Source organism: Myxine glutinosa, chromosome 3 (genome assembly GCF_964187855.1).
Source record: "Myxine glutinosa chromosome 3, kmMyxGlut1.1, whole genome shotgun sequence".
In the NCBI taxonomy this organism is placed as follows: Eukaryota; Metazoa; Chordata; class Myxini; order Myxiniformes; family Myxinidae; genus Myxine; species Myxine glutinosa.
Genome location: NC_136263.1, coordinates 101,621,189 through 101,642,342, shown reverse-complemented (window position 1 = coordinate 101,642,342; position 21,154 = coordinate 101,621,189). Strand labels below are relative to the sequence as shown.

The 21,154-nt window shown below is 43.4% G+C and overlaps 1 protein-coding gene across 1 annotated transcript in view; it reads left to right on the top strand.

Moving 5' to 3' along the window:
* The window catches only part of INPP5A (inositol polyphosphate-5-phosphatase A), a gene marked incomplete in the record, with an annotated part of 188,074 nt that overhangs the window by 97,956 nt on the left and 68,964 nt on the right, over positions 1-21,154 (top strand). The window contains 2 exon segments of the mRNA XM_078774340.1: positions 14,078-14,169; positions 14,342-14,394. Of these exon segments, the coding sequence (XP_078630466.1) occupies positions 14,078-14,169; positions 14,342-14,394 (145 nt within the window).

Genomic DNA, 21,154 nt, shown 5'->3' with positions numbered 1-21,154 from the left:
CTACTGTTGCACAATCTTTGTCAGCTGGTTTGATGAGAATATCCTCCAATTTCCAAATCTATTTAAAGGCATGCCATTCTTTGAGGTTGCAAAAGCCAATACTTCGGTTAAACTTTTTTTGGGGGTGTTCTTGTGGTGCCTTTTTCGTTTTGACAAATTAGATTTTTGGAATGCTGAGTAATTAATATTTATTTCTCAGGTTGAATATTGCAGATACATTTTCTGTTTCTTTGTTCACTGTAAATCTCTCCGTTATTTTTGACATTGGGACAAAGTTTAAGCCTTTATTGAGGACAGATTTTTCGGCCTCGGAAAAGCAAGTTATCTTGAATACAGGTTTTAATGGTGTATCAGTGACGCAAAGACTACGTTTCTGGTTGTCATCCACAATGCAGTGTGTGTGTGTGTGTGTGTGTGTGTGTGTGTGTGTGTGTGTGTGTGTGTGTGTGTGTGTGTGTGTGTGTGTGTGTGTGTGTGTGTGTGTGTGTGTGTGTGTGTGTGTGTGTGTGTGTGTGTGTGTGTGAAATATATACCCTCAGACCCCACTATTCGTGGGGGGTACGTTCCTGGAAAATCCGCGAATAGCGGGGCATTGCTTCAATGGAAAATGGGGGGAAAGGTTCCCGAGTCACGAAAATCCATGAATGGAGAGGACCAAACCGTGAATGGCAAGGCAAAATCCGCGAATGGTGAGGCAAATACCACGAATGTCGACAATAATCTGCGAAGGTCGATGAAAATCCTGCGTATGTATGCCGCGACATTGTTTCAATGCCCCTGAAAAACCGCGAATTCGCGGAACATGGCCACGAATAGGAAAATAGGTTAGGTTTCTCTTGTGTGTACCATGTGTAAATGTCGTTACAGCTGGGGAGTGACTCTGGGAAGAGTTTGAAACAGCAATGGACTTATGTTGTGTAGCCCTTCATGGTTGCAGTTGTGCAGCTTTCTTTGACTGGAAGAGCATGGGAGGAGTCTATTTATTTAATCCTAGCCACCTGAGGTAATTGATTAGGTAAGAGTTGATTGCTTATTCCCTCCATTCACATGTGAGAAATGTAGGTTGGCCCGTGTTTTTCATATATATATATATATATATATATATATGAGTGAAGTCACGAAAAATGGAACACTTATGTAAATATCAGCAGTGGAAAATTTTCTACCTTTAAACAGCTTGTCTGTTGCTTTATTTTAGAGTATGAGGGTCCACGTGCACAAAAATAATGATTAGAAGATAACGGCTTGCCTTACTTTTAAAATGGAGGCTTGTGAATTAGACAATTCAATATCTTATGTCACGTCCGTCACACTGATAAGATCATGTGCCGAGCAATGTTTAACTCTAATTAATATTATTTTCTTGGCATTTGAAGATGCAGAGGGGTGAAAACTATCAGAAAAAAAATACTAAGTGTAAGTCTGTGATGGAAAAATGTAACATTGGTTTGCTGGTGTTGCCATATTGTGTCCCTCTACCACAATCTACCATGAAAAGCTTTCCTCTGGCAAATTTTAGGGGGCATGAGTACAAAATACTCTCAAAATCTATTGTATGCCTCATGTCTTTATACGATATACCCCTCTTAGTTCACCAAGTACAGTGTATTTTAACATTAAAGGCAATATCACCTCAGTGTGACGGACGTGACATAAGCGACAATGTATGGAAATCATAAGATACTTGTTACTTTTCCATAATAAATGATAGTTTGCATGAAAGAAATTCTTTACATGATACCAGTCTTTCTAAAATCTATGAAAGCTGAGAACAAATAACAGAAACACATCAAACATGTCAGTTGTAAACTGAGACAACCTGACAACATGAAATTACATCAAGGTAAGTGAAAATCTAATTTTGACACTCAACAAGGATAGTTTATCAACAAGAAATGGCTATTTTATACATTACTTGCATTATGCACCACCATGTCAAGCCAATGACATGGCAACGCGCCATCTCATAACGCGCCATTGACCGAGTGGTTCACACCAACCGGAGCTGTTTTCGGGTGACGTGCTGATGTCCTTGGACTTCGCTCCGGGCCGATGTGGTGTGGTGCTGACCGGGCCGATGTGGTGTGGTGCTGACCGGGCCGACGTGGTGTGGTGCTGATGGGGCCGCCGTGGTATGGTGCTGACCGGGCCGCCGTTGTGTGGTGCTGACCAGGCCGATGTGGTGTGGTGCTGACCGGGCCGACGTGGTGTGGTGCTGACTGGGCTGATGTGGTGTGGTGCTGACTGGGCCGACGTGGTGTGGTGCTGACTGGGCCGACGTGGTGTGTTGCTGACCGGGCCGACGTGGTGTGTTGCTGACCGGGCCGACGTGGTGTGTTGCTGACCGGGCCGACGTGGTGTGGTGCTGACCGGACCGACATGGTGTGGTGCTGATCGGGCCGACGTGGTGTGGTGCTGACCGGGCCGACGTGGTGTGGTGCTGACCGGGCCGACGTGGTGTGGTGCTGACCGGGCCGACGTGGTGCGGTGCTGACCGGGCCGACGTGATGTGGTGCTGACCTAGATAACATCTTGTTTCATTATAACTTTAAGTACATGTATTTAAATGCATGAAAGTAGTACCGTTTGTCATTTCTGGTACTTATGTCACATCCGTTACAGCGTGACGGATGTGACACTTCAGGGGACGGAATCATTATTTTCCCCTTCTACAAATTAACATGAAGGCACAAATTAATCATTTGATGTTTGAGAACAGCTAATGGTTGAAGCTGTCTCAGGCATATTTTTTCATATTTTTGTAACTCTTACTTTTTGAATAAATTAGGGTGTGACGGACGTGACATAAGGGGACGGAAATTTTTTGATGATTTTCTCATACAAAATTTTTTATGATGTGATATGTTTATTGAATTTTACTTATAGACTTCAACAGAGAATGGTATCTACAACAGAAAAATGCAAGATATAGTTATTCTGTTACTTACCATTTGTAGAGTAGAGTGATAATTAGTACCACTCAAATTGAGCTCACTTTGAAAATAGCACCATCTTCCCATCTCAATTACTCCGCAATGAAGAGGGGTAGAACGATAATTTTTTCACTGAAATAAACCTTAGCATTTACATTTTACATAAAAAAATGAGACCCCTCAAAACCTTCCTGCTAATAATAGTTGATCAAAGAAATGTCATAGTCTAACTACTTTACATTTTAATGCCAAAAAATACCCCCTTTTTTGGCCTTTAACCTGTCACGCAAGAACCAAAAATTGTTATATTGCACTGAAGTTGTCTGCAGGTAGAGGAGACCCCATTACACATCATACAAGTGTAAAATAGTGGATATTTTATTTGTAATAAGAAAATATCAAGCCCTGTATTGAGAAAAATGAAAGTGTTCCATTTTTCGTGACTTCACTTATATATATATATATTGTTACGGATCTCAGACGTCGGCCTTCCCCTTATCAAGGAGGGGTTAGCCCCTTGTCTGTTACTGACCGACGTGAGTCCGGGAAGTGTGACGTCACTGATGGCCGATGGTACGTAGGGTCGTAAGCCCAATTAGTCTTAATACCTAAGTATTACCACCGGCCATCAACGAGGAAATGCTCCCGCTCGTGCCGCAGCGTAATTGATTGATTGCGCCGAGCGAAGCGAACTGCGGCGCGAGCCGTTTATCAAGGGACTAAACCCGATTGCGAAGCGTTTGGCCGAAATCGCACCACAGGAACTCAATGGGGAAATCTCGAAAGCGATCGGATGAGAAAGAAGAAACCAAAGGTAAGAAGGAACAGATATTTATTATTAATTATGTACAGAAACCCGAAGAGGAAACGAAAGAAGGGGCATATACAAGGGAAGAAGAAGAAGCAGACACAGGGCAAGCTTATACAGGCTTAACTTATCAAACGCCCAGCACAGAACAAACACACTTACACGAAAGGATGGAATGGCAATGGTAAAGATGGCAGGGGGAGAAGACTCCAGGCGGATGGTTCGGCAGGAAGGTCCGGGGCAGATGGGTCAGGCGTTGAGGTCCACGCTCGCGGTTCACGCTCCGGGCTCGAGGCGAAAACCCGGCAAAACAGCTTCGTGTCTCACCGACCGGCAATAGGGCCGAGAGGGTCTCGGCCTATTGCCTCAATACGAGCACCCCCTCCCATCTCTCTCTCTCGGTTTGGCTGGATCACTCCTCTCTTTGTCCTCGTTTTGCTCTGCCGTATCTGTTGCCGCCGAATCCCTTCTCTCTCATCTGGCCCCCTCGCTCACCTGGCGGTGGGGGCTTCCCGTGACGGGTTTTATAACCCCGCCCTCTTGAGCCATACCCACTCATTATTGGTTGGTCGTAAGGGGTTTCTGGCTCCACCCTTTGACGATGGGCGGGCCACCCCCTTCTTCTCCGAGCTGGAGCACATGGTGAATGGTGGCGAATGCAGTTGGAAATGGAGGCTTTGGGCAATTGAAAAGGGGGGATCTATCTTATTTGATTTGGTGCAGCGTAAGATCGACTATGGGACACATGGCCTTAACTGAAACACAGAATAATGGAATAACTATAGAGAGGTTCTATGGTTGGCTACGTGCTTGTACATGGACTAGCTAAGATGCTCATTTCAATTAACAGCCAATTAAGGGGGAAATGTACACGGGTTATTTATAAGGAATTTTAATACTAAATTTGATGTGAAAGTTCTCAAAACTGTAACACAATATATATATATATATATGATCCTCAATGTTCATATCAGGACGATGTACATGTATACCTGCATATGTTGACATAGACAAAGTACCATGGGTACAAATACCTTAACCTCTTGCTTTGGAGTTTCCCAGCTGCTTTTCTTGGGAATGTCCGGCTGAGAATATTCCTTAATTTTGGTTGTAATGGCATTGCCTTCAGGGAGTGTCATTTTCTTCATCCCATACTGACTAGTTTTGAAGACTACCCCCCTCAAAATCAGTGCTGTACATATCATTGGCCTCAGTGAGACCCTGACATTTTGTTCTCATGAGTTTCACTTTGGCTGTCCAAATTCTCTGAAGTGACATTTTGCAGAAACCTTTTTTTCCCTCTTTTGTTCCATACCTATTTGTTCCATTTGTTTGGGGGAGGGGGTTGGAGGGTGAGGCAGCCGTTTGGAGGAACAAAAAAACAAAACATAAAATCACTTCCATCTTTGAATTATTTTTTAAATTATTTTTCAACAAAAGAATTAATAAAAGCAGTGATTTTATATACCCTTTAAATTTATTTTGATGAAGATTAAAAGTTCTTACTTAACCCTGTAATGCTTTGTTTGGAGTGAGGTGCTGTTTTTGTTTTCATGTGATTAATGTGTTATTTAGTGGTTTGCTGCTTGTAATGTACCAGCTATAAATATACAGGGCTAAGTGGATATGATGGATTAGATGTACTCCCTTTTTGGCAGGTAAAAAGTATTTTATGATTATGATGGTGTTGTGGTGGGGGGGGGGGGGGGGGAAACAGGTGAGGGGGAAAAAGGGGGAATATAATCACAAGTGTTGGTGCAGTAAAAAATAGAATCATCTGTTGTAGTCATATCCGCTGGAAGTGCTGGGAATGAGCACACAATAGGCAAGGAATGACAGCTGGAATGGAAACGATGATAGGATGTGAGGGAGTACGATTAGAGTGGGAATGCCCGTGAATTACAATGGGAAGCAAAATCTGCTGCTTTGATAACTTGTATCAGGATTGAAGATGAATATGACTGGTTACTAGAACACAAAACGTGCTGCATTAATTTTAAAAATCTCTTGGATTACCTTTGAAAGTGCAAACCTCATGTGTGACCATTTCATGAGCTACACAAAGGAACTACTTTATCTGAAAACAAAGTTAGAAAATCCGACAGTATTTAAATAATGGTGAATTGATATCCATATCTGAGTACCACGACTCTTTCAGAACAAACTGTCTTAAAAAAAAATCAAAATAATAATCTGCACTGCCACCTGCATTTTGCAACAACTCGATCTTTCAACCTTTTGCCACTTAAATATTGGGGTTGAAATAGCATGCACAAAGCATCAGATCATGAATTAAACAAAAGTAAAACCCTTAAATAGCACAGGTTCCAGGGTGAGAATAAACTTTTGGAGATCGGCCTAAAAGTGAGTACATTAGTGAGTTCGGCCTAAAATCTGACTTGAAAAGAAGAAGTAGCACATTCACAGCTACAATAAGCTTTGTGGCCACTGCGTTCCTGCTCTCGACAATGCCAAACCACACCTTGATAGGTCGATGGCAACTGGAATACTGGCCCCATTGAGTATATGCCATGAACACTGCGTTACGCAGAGCTCCAAGGGTATTCCCATCAAATGAGCTTCCCATTTCTTTGTCAAAAGCATGTTATGGAAGCATTCTGAAAGCTACAGCATCCTGGCAGGGTAAGGGTGTTGATAACTTGCTGGCGGTTTTCTCTGCCGAGAATACACAAACAAGATGTGGTCGGTCCTCCATGAGTGACGATACAAACCTTTCGATGAATTTGCAGAAGAGCCTGAGGGAGCGAGTTGATGTGAAAACCGACACAGTGCCAGGACAAGATTAAGCATTTCTAAGAAAGTAATGCTCAAACTGGAGCAGCTCCAAATAAGAATGACTATTTCTCGGTATAATTTTAGGAAATCAACAGATCTGCAATGCAAATTGTTCAATAGGCTTCTGAAACCGTGTGTGTGTGTGTGTGTGTGTGTGTGTGTGTGTGTGTGTGTGTGTGTGTGTGTGTGTGTGTGTGTGTGTGTGTGTGTGTGTGTGTGTGTGTGTGTGTGTGTGTGTGTGTGTGTGTGCGTGCGTGCGCGCGCGCGCGTGTGTGTGATCGTCTGATCGTTCAGCTTGTCCATTTTTGTTTTGTCTCTTTCCCCACCCCTCCACTCACTCAAAACCACTCAATAAATGTGAACGCTCTGGGTGGATTCCATGTCAAGTGAAATGATTGACAAGGTCGTCTTTGTCTTTTTCTGGACTTGTAATACCATACCCTCCCTGCAAATCAGGCAGTCGGCTTTGTTTCCCCATTTTATAATGGACAGCATGTGTTTCAACTCCCTCTACTGTCATCACAGCAGAACAGCATTCTTAGATAGTTTTTAATTTTGATTGAACAAATCCAAGACCATAAAACTCAGATGTGTGCTCACTACCAATTCAGCTATGGAATGCAAAAAAAAATCGTGTTTTTGTCCGTTTTTGCCTTAAAAAGCTGTTAATGAACTGTGTTTAGTGTGATTGTGGCCGTGTGGAAATAATTTGCATGTTCAGTGGCAAGTAAATATACCAAGAACATTTGTAGGTAGGGACTGATATCAAATCGCATCAGGGTAGACAAGGAAGTAGCAAATGCACTGGAATGTATGCAAGAAAGAACATTCACTGTAACAGGTGATAAACGAAGACCGATTTGTAATGACAAATATAACCTCCTGGAGATGAAGATATTGTTACGGATCTCAGGGGTCGGCGCTCCCCTTATCAAGGGGGGGTTAATCCCCTTGTCTTTTTAGCTGGCCGTCCCGAGTCCTGGGGGTTATAACGTCCTTCCCGGCGCGGCGTTAGATAGGGTTTGTTAGGCCTAGGGGTTCACTACTACCTAAGTACCAACGCCGGCCGGAAACGAGGGAATAACTCCCGCTCGAACCACGGATATGTTGGAAAATTCCGAGCGGTTAGTAATCAGCGATCCGAGCTGTTAACAGTGAGGCTAAACCCGATTCTGAGCGGTTCCTAATCGTGCCACAGGTACTCAATTGAGAAAAGACGAAAGCTAAGGGATTAAGACGAAACGAGAAAGAACAGGTGAATTTATTACAAACAAAAAGAGGAAAGGAAAGAATGTACAAGAAAGGAAGAAGAAGAAGAAGCAGGACACAGGGCAGTCTTAAAGCAGTCTTATTCTATACCCCAGACAAACATACACACTCACACGGGGATTGTAGCTGGTAGGTGGTCAGGTAGAGGGTCCGGTGATGGGGTCCAGGCTCCAGGTGAGGCTCCAGTCCAGGCTCCGGTTCAGCGGGCGAAAACCCGGCAGGCAGCTCCGCGTATCTTGGAAACGCGACCGGACCTTACATATAGCGGGGGGGGGGAGGCTGGTATCCTGTACGTGTGCGCTCCTGGACAAGTCCGTTAATAAGCGCGTCTCCAACCAAACTCACGCGCATTTCACAATCGGACTCGTATAAGCGCGTCTCCAACCCGAGTCCATTATACCGCCAACCTTCCACTCAAGTTGGTGTTGGCTTAGCGGCTAGGGTGCCAGCTTAGGATCCTAGGATCCTGGGTTCGAATCCTGGTCGATCGCTGAATTAACGCCAGGGGGGTTGACTCAGCCTGTCATCCTTCCGAGGTCGGCAAATTGAGTACCAGCTCACTGGTAATTCCCTGTTTGTCGTAAAAGGCGACAAACAGGGTTGGCGGCAGGAAGGGCATCCGGCCGTAAAACATTGCTTCAAAAAGGGGTCCAACAAAAACAACAACAACCACAGTGCCTGAAAAAGGCCAACCCCAGCTTTGTGGGGAAAAATGGCCTCTAAAGGTGTTTTTTTTTCTTCCACTCGAGTGCTGCCGTATCTCTCATTCAAAGGGCTTTTTGGTCGCGCTTATATAACGCGCCACGCGATCACTACGCGGGCCTCAAGGCCACGCTTGTCGGTGATGTTACATCAGCCCTGGTTGGCTGGTGAGGGCTTAACGGCCATGCCTTTGACGGCTGGTTGACAGGCCACACCTTCTTGGCGTTCCGCCCCCTTTTTCTTCGGGCCTGACCACATGGTTTATGGCGGCACTTGAGCGAACGCTAAGGCACCGACTGTAGGGGTGCGTAATGGCGTCGCTTGAAGAGGGAGGTGGCAAAATGGACGGAATGGGCCTAATCTTATTTGATTGACGCAACGCAGATTCAACTATTGGAAACACGGCCTTATCTAAAACACATAATAATGAAATAACTAAAGTCCTATGGTGGCCTACGTGTTGCTTGTGGACTAACTATGGGTGCAACCTTTAACCTTTTAATAATGGGATATTTACAAGTAATTATTTACAAGTGTGGGTTCTAAAACCGCAACGATATCATTTTGGATGATGAACGAAGGTGGCATGGGGGATGCTCTGGGAAGGGCCAACAGGACCTGAAAGCAAGTCCAAACTAGAACGACACTTGCTAGAGCGCAAACCTCCGACAGGCTGAACAGTTTACGTTTTGTATCCCACTGATAGGCCGGATCTGGATTCAGACCTGAACCAAAATGTAATCGGCCTCTTCTTGTCACCTAACCGACTCATCCCCCTAGCTTAGTCATAACTCGTCCACAAAGTTTTCAAATATGTTATTTATCGCTTTTCGCCGGATCTTTCAATGGTGAAGAATCGCTTAAATTAAATAATACTCGTATCCGAATCCATATTCAGATCTTCACCAAAATCGAATCGAATCGTCCTTCTAACGCACCCAACCAGTCCACCAAGTTTCGTCCAAATCCGTCCTCAACTTTTTGAGATATTGTGCTATGTATCGGGTTTAGCCCCATCTCCCAATGGTGAAGAATCACTTTAAAAATTAAACAATTCTCGTTAACGAATTCATTTTCAGATCTTCACCAAAATCGAAGCGATTCGTCCTTCTAGTTCTAACACACCCAACCAGTCCACCAAGTTTCGTCCGAATCCGTCCACAACTTTTTGAAATGTCCTGCTATATATCGTTTTTGGCCCTATCTCCCAATGGTGAAGAATCACTTAAAAAATTCTACTAGCCGGATCCAAATCCGGATCTTCACCAAAATCTAATCATTTCGTCCATGTCACATACACTACCTCTCTGCCAAATATATATATATATATTTTTGTATACAAGATCGAGGCTCGTGTAACAGCTAACATCAATCACAAAAAAAAAAAAAAAAAACCGACACACAAAACGTACAAAAAAGGGAGCGGGAGACAAGATGGGGAAAGAAAGGGAAGCACACAAGTACAACAGCAGAGAACAGGGACAACGCAAGATCTGTGGGGAGGAGGGGGCTTGGGGGAAGGAGGCAGGGGAAGGCGGGTGGTGGAAAAGTATAAAACACATGGACATTGCTGGAACTTCCAGGAAAGAAAAAAGTCGGTATTTCAAAAAAAGGGGGTTTGGGGTGAATTAACGGGGGTAGAAGAGATCAAGGTTTTGGATGGGGGAAGATAGATGGTGGTGAACAGCTGTTTTAAAGACCTGGAGGGAGGAGTGGGATTGAAGAGAGTGAGGGAGTTTGTTCCAGAGGTGGGAGTAAAGAGGAGTGAAGGTGAGCAGAGAGTCTTGATTTGGGCAGTTTCACCAGAAGAGGGTTACTGGCAGATCTTGTGCGACCTGTAGGAATATTTGGGGGACAGAGCACAGATAGAGCTGCGGGAGCCAGGCTGGATAGGAGTCGGTAGAAGACAGAAAAACCACCAAACTGCCTGCGGTGAGTGAGTGAAAGGCCCTCGGAGTTAGCTTCATCGCGGGAGATTCCAATGATTCTGAAAGCTTTGGTTTCAACAGCGTGAAGACGAGCTAGGTGTGAGGCAGGAGCACCGGCCCAGAGGGGAGAACAGTATTCCATTGAGCTGCGGATGAAAGCCTTGTATGTGGTGAGGAGCTCAGGTGTGCCAAGGAAGGACCTCGCACGACAGAGGATGCCCAGTTGGCGACTGGCTTTGGAGTCCAGCTTGGAAATGTGGTTTTCCCAGGAAAGATCATTGCAGATAGTGAGACCCAAAAGATTGAGTGACAGAACTTCTTGGAGAGGATTGCTCAGAAAGTAAATGGGAGGGTTGTCCAGTCCAGTTGGTCTTTTCGGAGAGACATTGTAAGAGTGTAAGATTTGTCAGGATTGAAAGACATGTTCCACTTGTTTGACCAGTTTGTAATTTTGTCCAGGTCTGCGGAGAGTGAGAAGGCCACAGAATGCTGATCTGAGGGATGAGGTATGGAGCGGCAGAGAATGGAGTCATCAGCAAAGAGATAGAGAGGATTTTCAAGAGAGTCGGAGATCATTGATGAAGACCAGAAAAAGCACAGGGTCCAGAACACTGCCTTGAGGAACTCCAGCCTGAACAGGAAGGGGAGATGAGAGAAACCCATTCAGGGCCACACGTTGACTACGACCAGAGAGGAAGTCAATTTCGTCCGAAATCATCCACAACTTTTTGAGATATCTACTTCAGAGACAAACAAACAAGAAACATGTCGTGCATAGCACGATACTTGCGAAATCCTTAAAATAAGTTGTTGGCCTATGATGACCTCAAAAATAATTCGTAGTTGAATTCAGTGACCTGGAATGCAAATCCTCTTAAAATTTCAAGTTAATCGGATGAAAATTGAGGATTTTAGAAATTTGGCCTATGTTAACCTTTTGGTTTAAAAAATAGTTGGTGGTTGAATTCTGTGACCAGATATGCAAATCCTCTTGAAATTCCAAGTCAATCAGATTGAAAGTGAGGATTTTAGAAATCGGACAAAGTTGGTAACCTTTGGTTTATGTTGACCTTTTGACGCTAAAAACAATAGGCGTCTTGCTTATGACCAACTCTACCATTTGGTGAAGTTTCGTGAAGATCGTTTGAAAATCCAGAGTCCAATGGCGGCGAGCTTTATATCACTCCAGCCGACACTTGGCATTGCACATATGGCGATCTTAGGCTTGTGTGCGGCTGCTCGGCCATGGGAACTCATTTCATGAATCTCCCGCCAAACAGTTGTGGTGACGTTGCTTCCAGAGGCAGTTTGGAACTCAGTAGTGAGTGTTACAACCGAAGACAGACTATTTTTACACGCTTCAGCACTCGGCGGTCCCGTTCTGTGAGCTTGTGTGGCCTACCACTTCGCGACTGAGCTGTTGTTACTCCTAGACGTTTCCACTTCACAATAACAGCACTTACAGTTGACCGGGGCAGCTCTCGCAGGGCAGAAATGTGACGAACTTACTTGTTGGAATGGTGGCATCCTATGACGGTGCCACGTTGAAAGTCACTGAGCTCTTCAGTACGGCCCATTTTCGTGCCAATGTTTGTCTATGGAGATTGCAATGTTGTGTGCTTGATTATATATAACGGTCAGCAATGGGTGTGGGTGAAACAGCGGAATCAACTAATTAGAAGGGGTGTCCGCATACTTTTGGCCATGTAGTGGCCAAAAGAAGTAAAATAAATAAAAATAATAATATAAATAAATTTATTTTTACACTGTAAATGTAAAAACGCATAAAAAATAAATAAATAATAAATAATTTACATTGTAAATTAGAAATTATTTATAAATATTAATTAGAAATTGTTTTTTTTCTTTAGAAATAAAATCTAATTTACATTGTAAATTAGAAATTGTTTTGGAACAAATTAATTGAAAATAAATAACATGAGAAGAAAAAAAAAGTTTACGCTGTAAATGTTTTTACTTTTTGCATTTTTACTGTACTTCCTAATTATCTCTGCCACCAAAGGTGGATGGAGGTTGTTTTCATCCCTGTCTTATCTGTTTTGACTGTGAGCAGGATATCTCTAAACGTTGTGGACGGATTCGGACGAAACTTGGTGGACAGGTTGTGTGAAGACAGAGAACAGTATTCCAAATCCAATGCTCCTCCCTCACAGGACGAATGGCTTAGAATTTGGTGAAGATCTGGATCTGGATACGATATTTTTAAAGTGAATCTTCACCATTGAGAGATGGGGCCAAAAACGATATATAGCATGATGTCTCAAAAAGTTGTGGACGAGTTCTGACAAAACTAGCTGCATGAGTTGGTAAGGCAACAAGAACAAGCCAATTCGATTTTGGTTCATGTCTGGATCCAGATCCAGCCTATCGGTGGGATACAAAACAAACTGTTCTGCCTGGCGGAAGGAAGTATGTGCTCTACTGATTGCCGTTCTAGTTATCCTGCGCTCGCGAAGCGAAATGCAGGGTTAAGCGATCTTCTGCGTACCGTACGTGTCTGCATTTTTAATTTCATTTTCTTGACAACCGTTGGGAATAAGTAGTCATCAGTGCCTTCATTATGACGTCATTCTACGACTACAATGCTTAATTGGATCAGTTTGGAACTTATTTTGTGATCGACGCAACAATTGTATTGGAGAATGTAAACTGATTACGTCATCGGTCACGTGGTCTGACAGCCATATTGGATATGGGGGGGGGGGGGGGAGGAGAGGGTGGGAAACCTTAAACTCATAAAAACAAGAGTTGGCTCGCACCAAGTCGTCTGCACTGTGTAAGTATTGCATGAATACCATCTAGTTTCTCTATGTATTAGCTTCCAAAATGAAGATCTGTATGTGGTGTGAAGAGTATTTAAAAAAAAAAAACCCCACCTTTAGAGGCCATTTCCCCCCGCAAAGCGGGGGTTGGCCTTTTTCGGGCACCGTGGTTGTTGTTGTTTTTGTTGGTCCCCTTTTTGAAGCAATGTTTTACGGCCGGATGCTCTTCCTGCCGCCAACCCTTTTTTGTCACCTTTTACGACAAACGGGGAATTACCAGTGAACTGGTACTCAATTAGCCGACCTCGGAAGGATGACAGGCTGAGTCAACCCCCCTGCGTTAATTCAGCGATCGACCGGGATTCGAACCCAGGATCCTCGGATCCTAAGCTGGCACCCTAGCCGCTAGCCCAACACCAGGCTAAAGAAAGGTGTGAAGAGTATGTGACAGAGTATTTATTTTTATTTTTTCAAAAAGTCTACTTTTTATTTCACGCTGCCGTTTTATCCCACTACTTGATTTCCCAGCCCTTTGACCATCATTATTCAGTAATGATGAATGCTTGCCATTTGGAGAGATGTGTTGGAAAATAAGCAGATTGAGTATCTTCAGTCATTTCACAGAATCGCTTAACTTAACTGGCCATTCGTTTTGAGGGTATATGATTTCTGACTTTTCTTTCAACCTTTCTCTGCAAATTTGTGCTTTTTTTATATGTCAGAGCCCCTTGATTTCTCTGAAAACATTGAACTGTTTCAACAGGGAAATGTAAAGTCAAACATTTGTTTACTCTGTTGTTCGGGGAGTTGTTATATTTCTGAGTCGCTAACTTTGATCCAACCCTCATGCACCTCCAGCAAGAAGATTCCACAAGATTTTGGGCCAGGAGACAACTGTGGGGCCTCTGGATGCAATTTCCTCTCTTGAGAAAGAAAAATTGTCTCATGAGGTGTGGTCTTGTTAAAATATTTATTCTGTTGCAGTTGGCAGATTTTAGTTTTTATGAGAGGTGTGCATGGTACAAATAGTCCTTTCAGTCTTTTTTTTTGTGTGTAACGTTTTTTTCTTCATCATTCTTCCATAATCATCCACTCCCCCACCACCCTCTCCTCTTTTTGCAGAGCAAGTTATCCAGAAAAGGTTTTATTCGTACGCGGTGGCAGCTGTGTGGCAGGTAAGCCTTGTCTTGCATGTGTTGATATTATCTTTGCATTTCAACTTACAAATTTTGACAAGATTCACCAACTTGAGACTCTCTTTAACTTGCAAAGACATACATAATCATTGTCATAGTGACCGGGTCTGTTTTCCATCTTGAGTTGTAAAGTGCTTGTGGTAACTCTTATGGACAATATTTTGTAGGATATACATATTTTTAACACAACTTCAATTATCAATTTTTTCAAATTCAATCTTGTTCAGTTTTCTGTTGTATTTTGTATCCTTTCATGGAGGAACCACGAAAATACTGTCCTGTCAGTGGCCGATGAACACCGAATGTTGTTGCTCCGAGGCGTATAACCAAACTTGGTGGGATAATCGTTTCGTATGCGCGGGAAGGTTCCAAAGCCTTACCTGAACGGACGGCCACCACGGGGTTTATTACTCGAACCCACAAACAAGTAAACGAATGCGACACAAAAGTAAAATGCAACAAATATGGGTTTAATGAAATAAATGCAAGAATAGCAAGAACGAAAGGAAAGGTAAAACTAATTCCTATATTGAGGTGCCTCCATCAGACACAATTACACACATAGGGGAATGATGAAAGAAAGAAAAAAATGGTTTGGTGAGTCGACTGATACTCGGCTTTGCTCCGATGAGGACAAGCTCGAACAGTCCCCGAGTCTTCGCGTTGGAGCGCGCAAGATGGCGCGAATCACCACACGGCACACTGAGCCACGAAGCGGCGGCAAAACGTCCTTCCTTCGTTCCACGCTCCGAAACGTCTCCCAGGTTCACATGGCACGAAGCGCAACCATGCTCCACCCAGGCCAGAGCAAGAGAGAGAGCCTTTTTCCACAATCGCATACGTGCCAACAATCCAACCGACAGCGCCTAGCACCAGAACGAGAGAGCCAAAAACGGATTCTTCCTCTTTACGATAGCACATGCACCAGGAATGCGATCGGCCGAGACCAAGCCAAGAATGAGAGAGCGCAAGAGGGATGGACGCACCCTCCTTTTTTCCTCGCTGATGTCACACTCCACCAATCCTGACGTCTCATTACCTCATCCCATCTCCATGACCAATCATCCCCTTCGGGGCGGGGCCTCACAGCCCGCTTGATGCCCAATGACGAAGCTCAGGACATGGCCTGCCATTTACGATCCTTCGAAGCAGAGTCTAGCCGTCCTTTGGGAATGTTTGGCTGGGCGTGGTGTACTTGCCGATCGTAATGTCCTGGTCCTGTCGGCGATTATGGTGTTGTTGTAATTGTTGTTGTAATGGCAGCCCTTTTTTATGAAATAAAAAACGTAGGTAAAATCGCAGAGGGGCAATTACACACCGGGGATTATCCTTAGCCTTACCTAATTAGCATAGCTCCACCCCTCAAATGGAGACACACAAACGATCTTATGCTCTACAGATTCCCGACTTTGGACATTGAGGTTCTTCTTCTTGTCACACGGTCCATGTTAATTTACACATTCCTATCTTCACTACGGTATTTCATCCCTACCCCCACAAACGTAACAATACATTTGTTGGACTGCATCCACACTTGTGATTCTAATGCACATTTAATCCCTTCAAATGTCTTTCGGTGCATTCATTTGCTTTGGTTACACATTCAACCGAAAACAATGAGCACAATTTGAACCTTTTGAAACCAGTCAATCAAATTAAATTAAACTGTCTCTTGAGGTCATTTTATTTAATTGCACTTGAATTTGTGTGCCTAAAATTGGCCAGTTGGTAAGCAATTTAAAGTACTGCACGTAATTTGCATTTTTTTAGAGGCACTGCACTGAAAGGATTATGGAGATCACGTATGTTTTGTTTAGCACACATTCCTGCCTCTTTTCGATTTTCCAAACCAAACCCTCTCGCCTTCCTTTTTAAACCTACCCAGGGACCACCCAACCCCTCTCGCCCTGATTTGTAAATTAATGCCAATGAATGATGTTCCTGCTGGGAGAGTTTTCTCTTATCCTTTGACTTTCTTGACCAACATAGAGAAGGACACAACAAATGGCTTGAATAAGTGAGTGGTTAGGAAAATACGAAAATGTATGTATATGCATGCACACACACACACACACACGCACACACACACACACACACACACACACACACACACACACACACACACACACCCACACACCACACACACATATATATATATATATATATATATATTTTTTTTTTTTTTTTTTTTTTTTTTTTTATATATACACAGTGCATTCAGAAAGTATTCAGACCCCTTCACTTTTTTCACATTTTTGTTATGTTGCAACCTTATGCTGAAATCCTTTAAATTCATTTTTTGCCACATCAATATACACTCAATACCCCATAACGACAAAGAGAAAACAGGATTTTAGAAAGTTTTGCGAATTTATTAAAAATAAAAAACTGAAATATCACATTGACATAAGTATTCAGACCCTTTGCTATGACACTTGAAATTTAGCTCAGGTGCCTCCCATTTCTCTTGATCATCTTTGAGATGTTTCTACACCTTGATTGGAGTCCACCTGTGGAAAATTCTATTGATTGGACATGATTTGGAAAGGCACACACCTGTCTATATAAGGTTTCACAGCTGGCAATGCATATCAGAGCAAAAACCAAGCCATGAGGTCGAAGGAACTGCCTACAGAGCTCAGAGAAAGGATTGTGTCGAGGCACAGATCTGGGGAAGCCTACAAAAAAAAATTCTGCTGCATTGAAGGTTCCCAAGAGCACAGTGGCCTCCATAATTCTTAAATGGAAGAAATTTGGAACAACCAGGACTCTTCCTAGAGCTGGCCGCCCGGCCAAACTGAGCAATCGGGGGAGAAGGGCCTTGGTAAGAGAGGTGACCAAGAACCCGATGGTCACTCTGGCTGAGCAGAGATCCTGTGTGCAGCTGGGAGAAACTTCCAGAAGGACATCCATCACTGCAACACTCCACCGATCTGGGCTTCATGGCAGAGTGGCCAGACGGAAGCCTCTCCTCGGTGAAAGACACATGAAAGCCCACAGAATCTTGTTACTCACAGTCCGAGTCCTTAAGGTGCTTTTTTGCAAACTCCAAGCGGGCTTTTTGATGCTGGAAGACTGGAAATTTGGGACGATTACACCTCACCACCACGTAATTAAAAACACCTCACCACCATGTAAATCAAAACACCTCACCATCACGTCATTCAAAACACCTCACCACCAAGTAATTTAAAACACCTCACCCCCACGTAATTTAAAACACCTCAACCCCACCAAATTTAAAACACCTCACCACCACGTAATCCAAAACACCTCACCACCATGTAAATCAAAACACCTCACCACCAGGTAATTCAAAACACCTCACCACCACGTGATTTTAAAACACCTCACCACCACGTGATTTAAAAACACCTTACCACCACATAATTCAAAATGCCTCACCACCACGTGATTCAAAACCACCACCACGTTATTAAAAACACTTCACAACCACGGAAGCAAAAGTTTCAGGGAGTCTTTCAGTGACAACAGACATTGCCCAGATATGTAGATATATAGATCAATGACTGTACCTGAGTTGCTGTTTTGTCATGGTTTACACCAATCATAATTCAAACAATCATAATGCACAAATATATTTGTAATATACGTGATATTACATTTTATAAACAATTGAAGTTGTTCAAAAAAAAATTTCCCCAAAAAAAAAATCCCAGAAAAAAAGAAAAAATTGGGAATTTTTTCTTTAAAAAATACCCTTTGGACATACCGACTGGAGAGATAGGGTGCATACTAGAAGCTTGGTAGGATTTCACAAAAGTTTGAAGAAGTAGTTCAGTGACAACACAACACAGGCACTGCACAGATATATATCTAGAGGAAGAAGAAGAACCACCTTCAGAGGCCATTTTTCCATGCAGAGCAGGGGTTGGCCTTTTTCGGGTACCGTGGATCCCTTTTTGAAGTAATTTTTATGGCCGGATGCCCTTCCTGCCGCCAACCCTGTTTAGTCGCTTCTTGCGACACAGGGAATCACCAGTGAACTGGAACTCAATTTGCTGACCTCGGAAGGATGACAGGCTGAGTCAACCCCCCTGGCTTTAATTCAGCGATCGGCCGGGATTCAAACCCAGGATCCTCGGATCCCAAGCTGGCACCCTAACTGATAAGCCAACACCAGGCTCAGATATATATAAAGATATATAAAATTCAAAAAAGAACCCCTCAGCACATACATACGGAAGGGGTAGGTGCAGACTGGAAGTTTGGGACGATTACACCTCACCCCCACGTAATTCAAAACACCTCACCACCATGTAAATCAAAACACCTCAACACCACGTCATCCAAAACACCTCACCACCACGTAATTCAAAACACCTTACCACCATGTAATTCATAACACCTCACCACCACGTAATGTAAAAAACCTCACCACCAAGTAATTCAAAACACCTCATCACCAACTAATTCAAAACACCTCATCACCAACTAATTCAAAACACCTCACCACCACAAAATTCAAAACACCTCACCACCACGTTATTAAAAACACTTCACAACCACGGAAACAAAAGTTTCAGGGAGTAGTTCTGTGACAACAGACATTGCCCAGATATGTACATACTGTATATAGATAAATGACTGTACATGAGTTGCTGTTTTGTCATGGTTTACACCAATCATAATTCAAACAATCATAATGCACAAATATATTTGTAACATACGTGATATTACATTTTATAAACAATTGAAGTTGAAAACTTCGGTTGGAAAAAAAAAAATTCCCCCCCAAAAAAATCCCAGAACAAAAAAATAAAAAATTGGAAATATTTTCAAACAAAATACCCTTAGGACATACCGACGGGAGATACGTGCATACCAGAAGTTTGGTCGGATTTCACAAAAGTTTGAGGACGTAGTTCAGTGACAACACAGACACTGCACAGATATATAATTATATATATACATATATATATATACATATATATATACATATAACATGCATTTTAAAGGCCATTTTCCCTACTAGAGCGGGGGTTATCCTTGCGGTCCCCATGCCAATCTTCTCCATTTTGCCCTATTTTCTGCATCTCTCCTTGTTAACCCGCATTTCTTCTTCCACCATCTTTAGCCAAGTCTTTCTCGGTCTTCCCCGTCCTCTACTTCCTTCTACATTCATTTCCATCACTCTTCTCAACCAGTCACTTTCATCCTTCCTCAACACATGAACAAACCATCTCAACCTGTTCCTCTTCACAGCATCAATCACAGGCTCTATTCCCCCATCATCTTTCGCAATTCATCATTTGTCTTCCTCTCTCTCAACGATACTCCGCACATCTGTCAAACCATTCGCAATTCCACCCTTTCCAACCTTCGTTGCTGCTCTACGTTCATTACCCATGTCTCGTTCCCATAAATCATAACACTTCTCACACACGCAGCATACACCTTTCCTTTCAGCTTCAACGACACTCCCCTCATCATCAGCACGCCACTCAGTTCCCGAAACTTCTTCCATGCACATCTCACTCCAGCAACTGTTGCCGAGTCTGATCCACCTTCTCCATTCAGCATGTCTCCGAGGTAGCAAAATGTTTTCACACCTTCCAGCGTCACGCCGTCTCCAAGATCCAACTCAACATTTCCGCCATCTGCAGCTCCCTCTGTGCACACCTTACATTTGAATGTAGCTGCCACACTGGTTAATGACCCTCTCAGACCACTACATTTTTGATGAACCCACTCAGCGCACATTGTGCATTGAATGGAGTTCACTCCGACACCCTTCCTACACACAGCACAGGGCCACTTCCCAGTTCTTTCCACCTCACCACATGCTTTACCACTTGCCATTACCTTCGTCTTTCCGATATTCACCTTCATACCTTTTGTCTCCATACATTCCTTCCACTTGTTCATCTTTTCCTTCAGTCCATCCATACTTTCCGCAATCAACACCAGATCATCTGCATACAACAACTCCCACGGTAAACCCTCCTTTACGTTCTGAGCCAGCACCTCCATCACAGCTACAAATAGTAGTGGACTTAGTACCAACCCCTGATGCACTCCCACCTTCACCTCAAACTCACCACTGTTCCCGTCCTTTGTCCTTACAGCTGTGCGCTCTCTTTTGTACATTGCCATCACTACTCTGATCAACCATTCCTCCACTCCTAACTTCCTCAATGCCCATGTCAATACTTTGCGTGGAACCTGATCGAATGCTTTCTCCAGATCAACAAACCCAAGAAACAACTTCTTCCTCTTCTCCATGTACTTCTCCTGCAAGTGCCTCACAATGAAAAGCACGTCTGTCGTTCCTCTTCCTGGCATAAATCCAAACTGCATTTCGTCGATCTTCACTTTCTTCCTTATCCTCCTCTCCAACACCCTTTCCAATACCTTCATTCCATGCTCCAATAACTTTATCGCTCAGTACGAGCCACACTCCAGAGGGTCACCTTTCCCCTGTATAGAGGGACGAGGGTACTCATTTCCCAATCCACTGGAATGCATCCTTCATTCACCACCAGATTACAGATCTCTGTCATTCTCTTCACACCCCAACTTCCTGCTGCCTTCAACATATCTCCCACAACTCCCGTCGGCCCTCCCGCTTTTCTACCCTTCATTGCTTTTATCGCTTCCTCAACTTCCTTCTCAGTTATCTTCTCTGCCGGTCCTAAAACTGGGTTATTCTCTATGTTGCCATCCCATTCATTCTCTGTATTCAACAGCATTTCCATATATCTTTTCCATCTTCCTT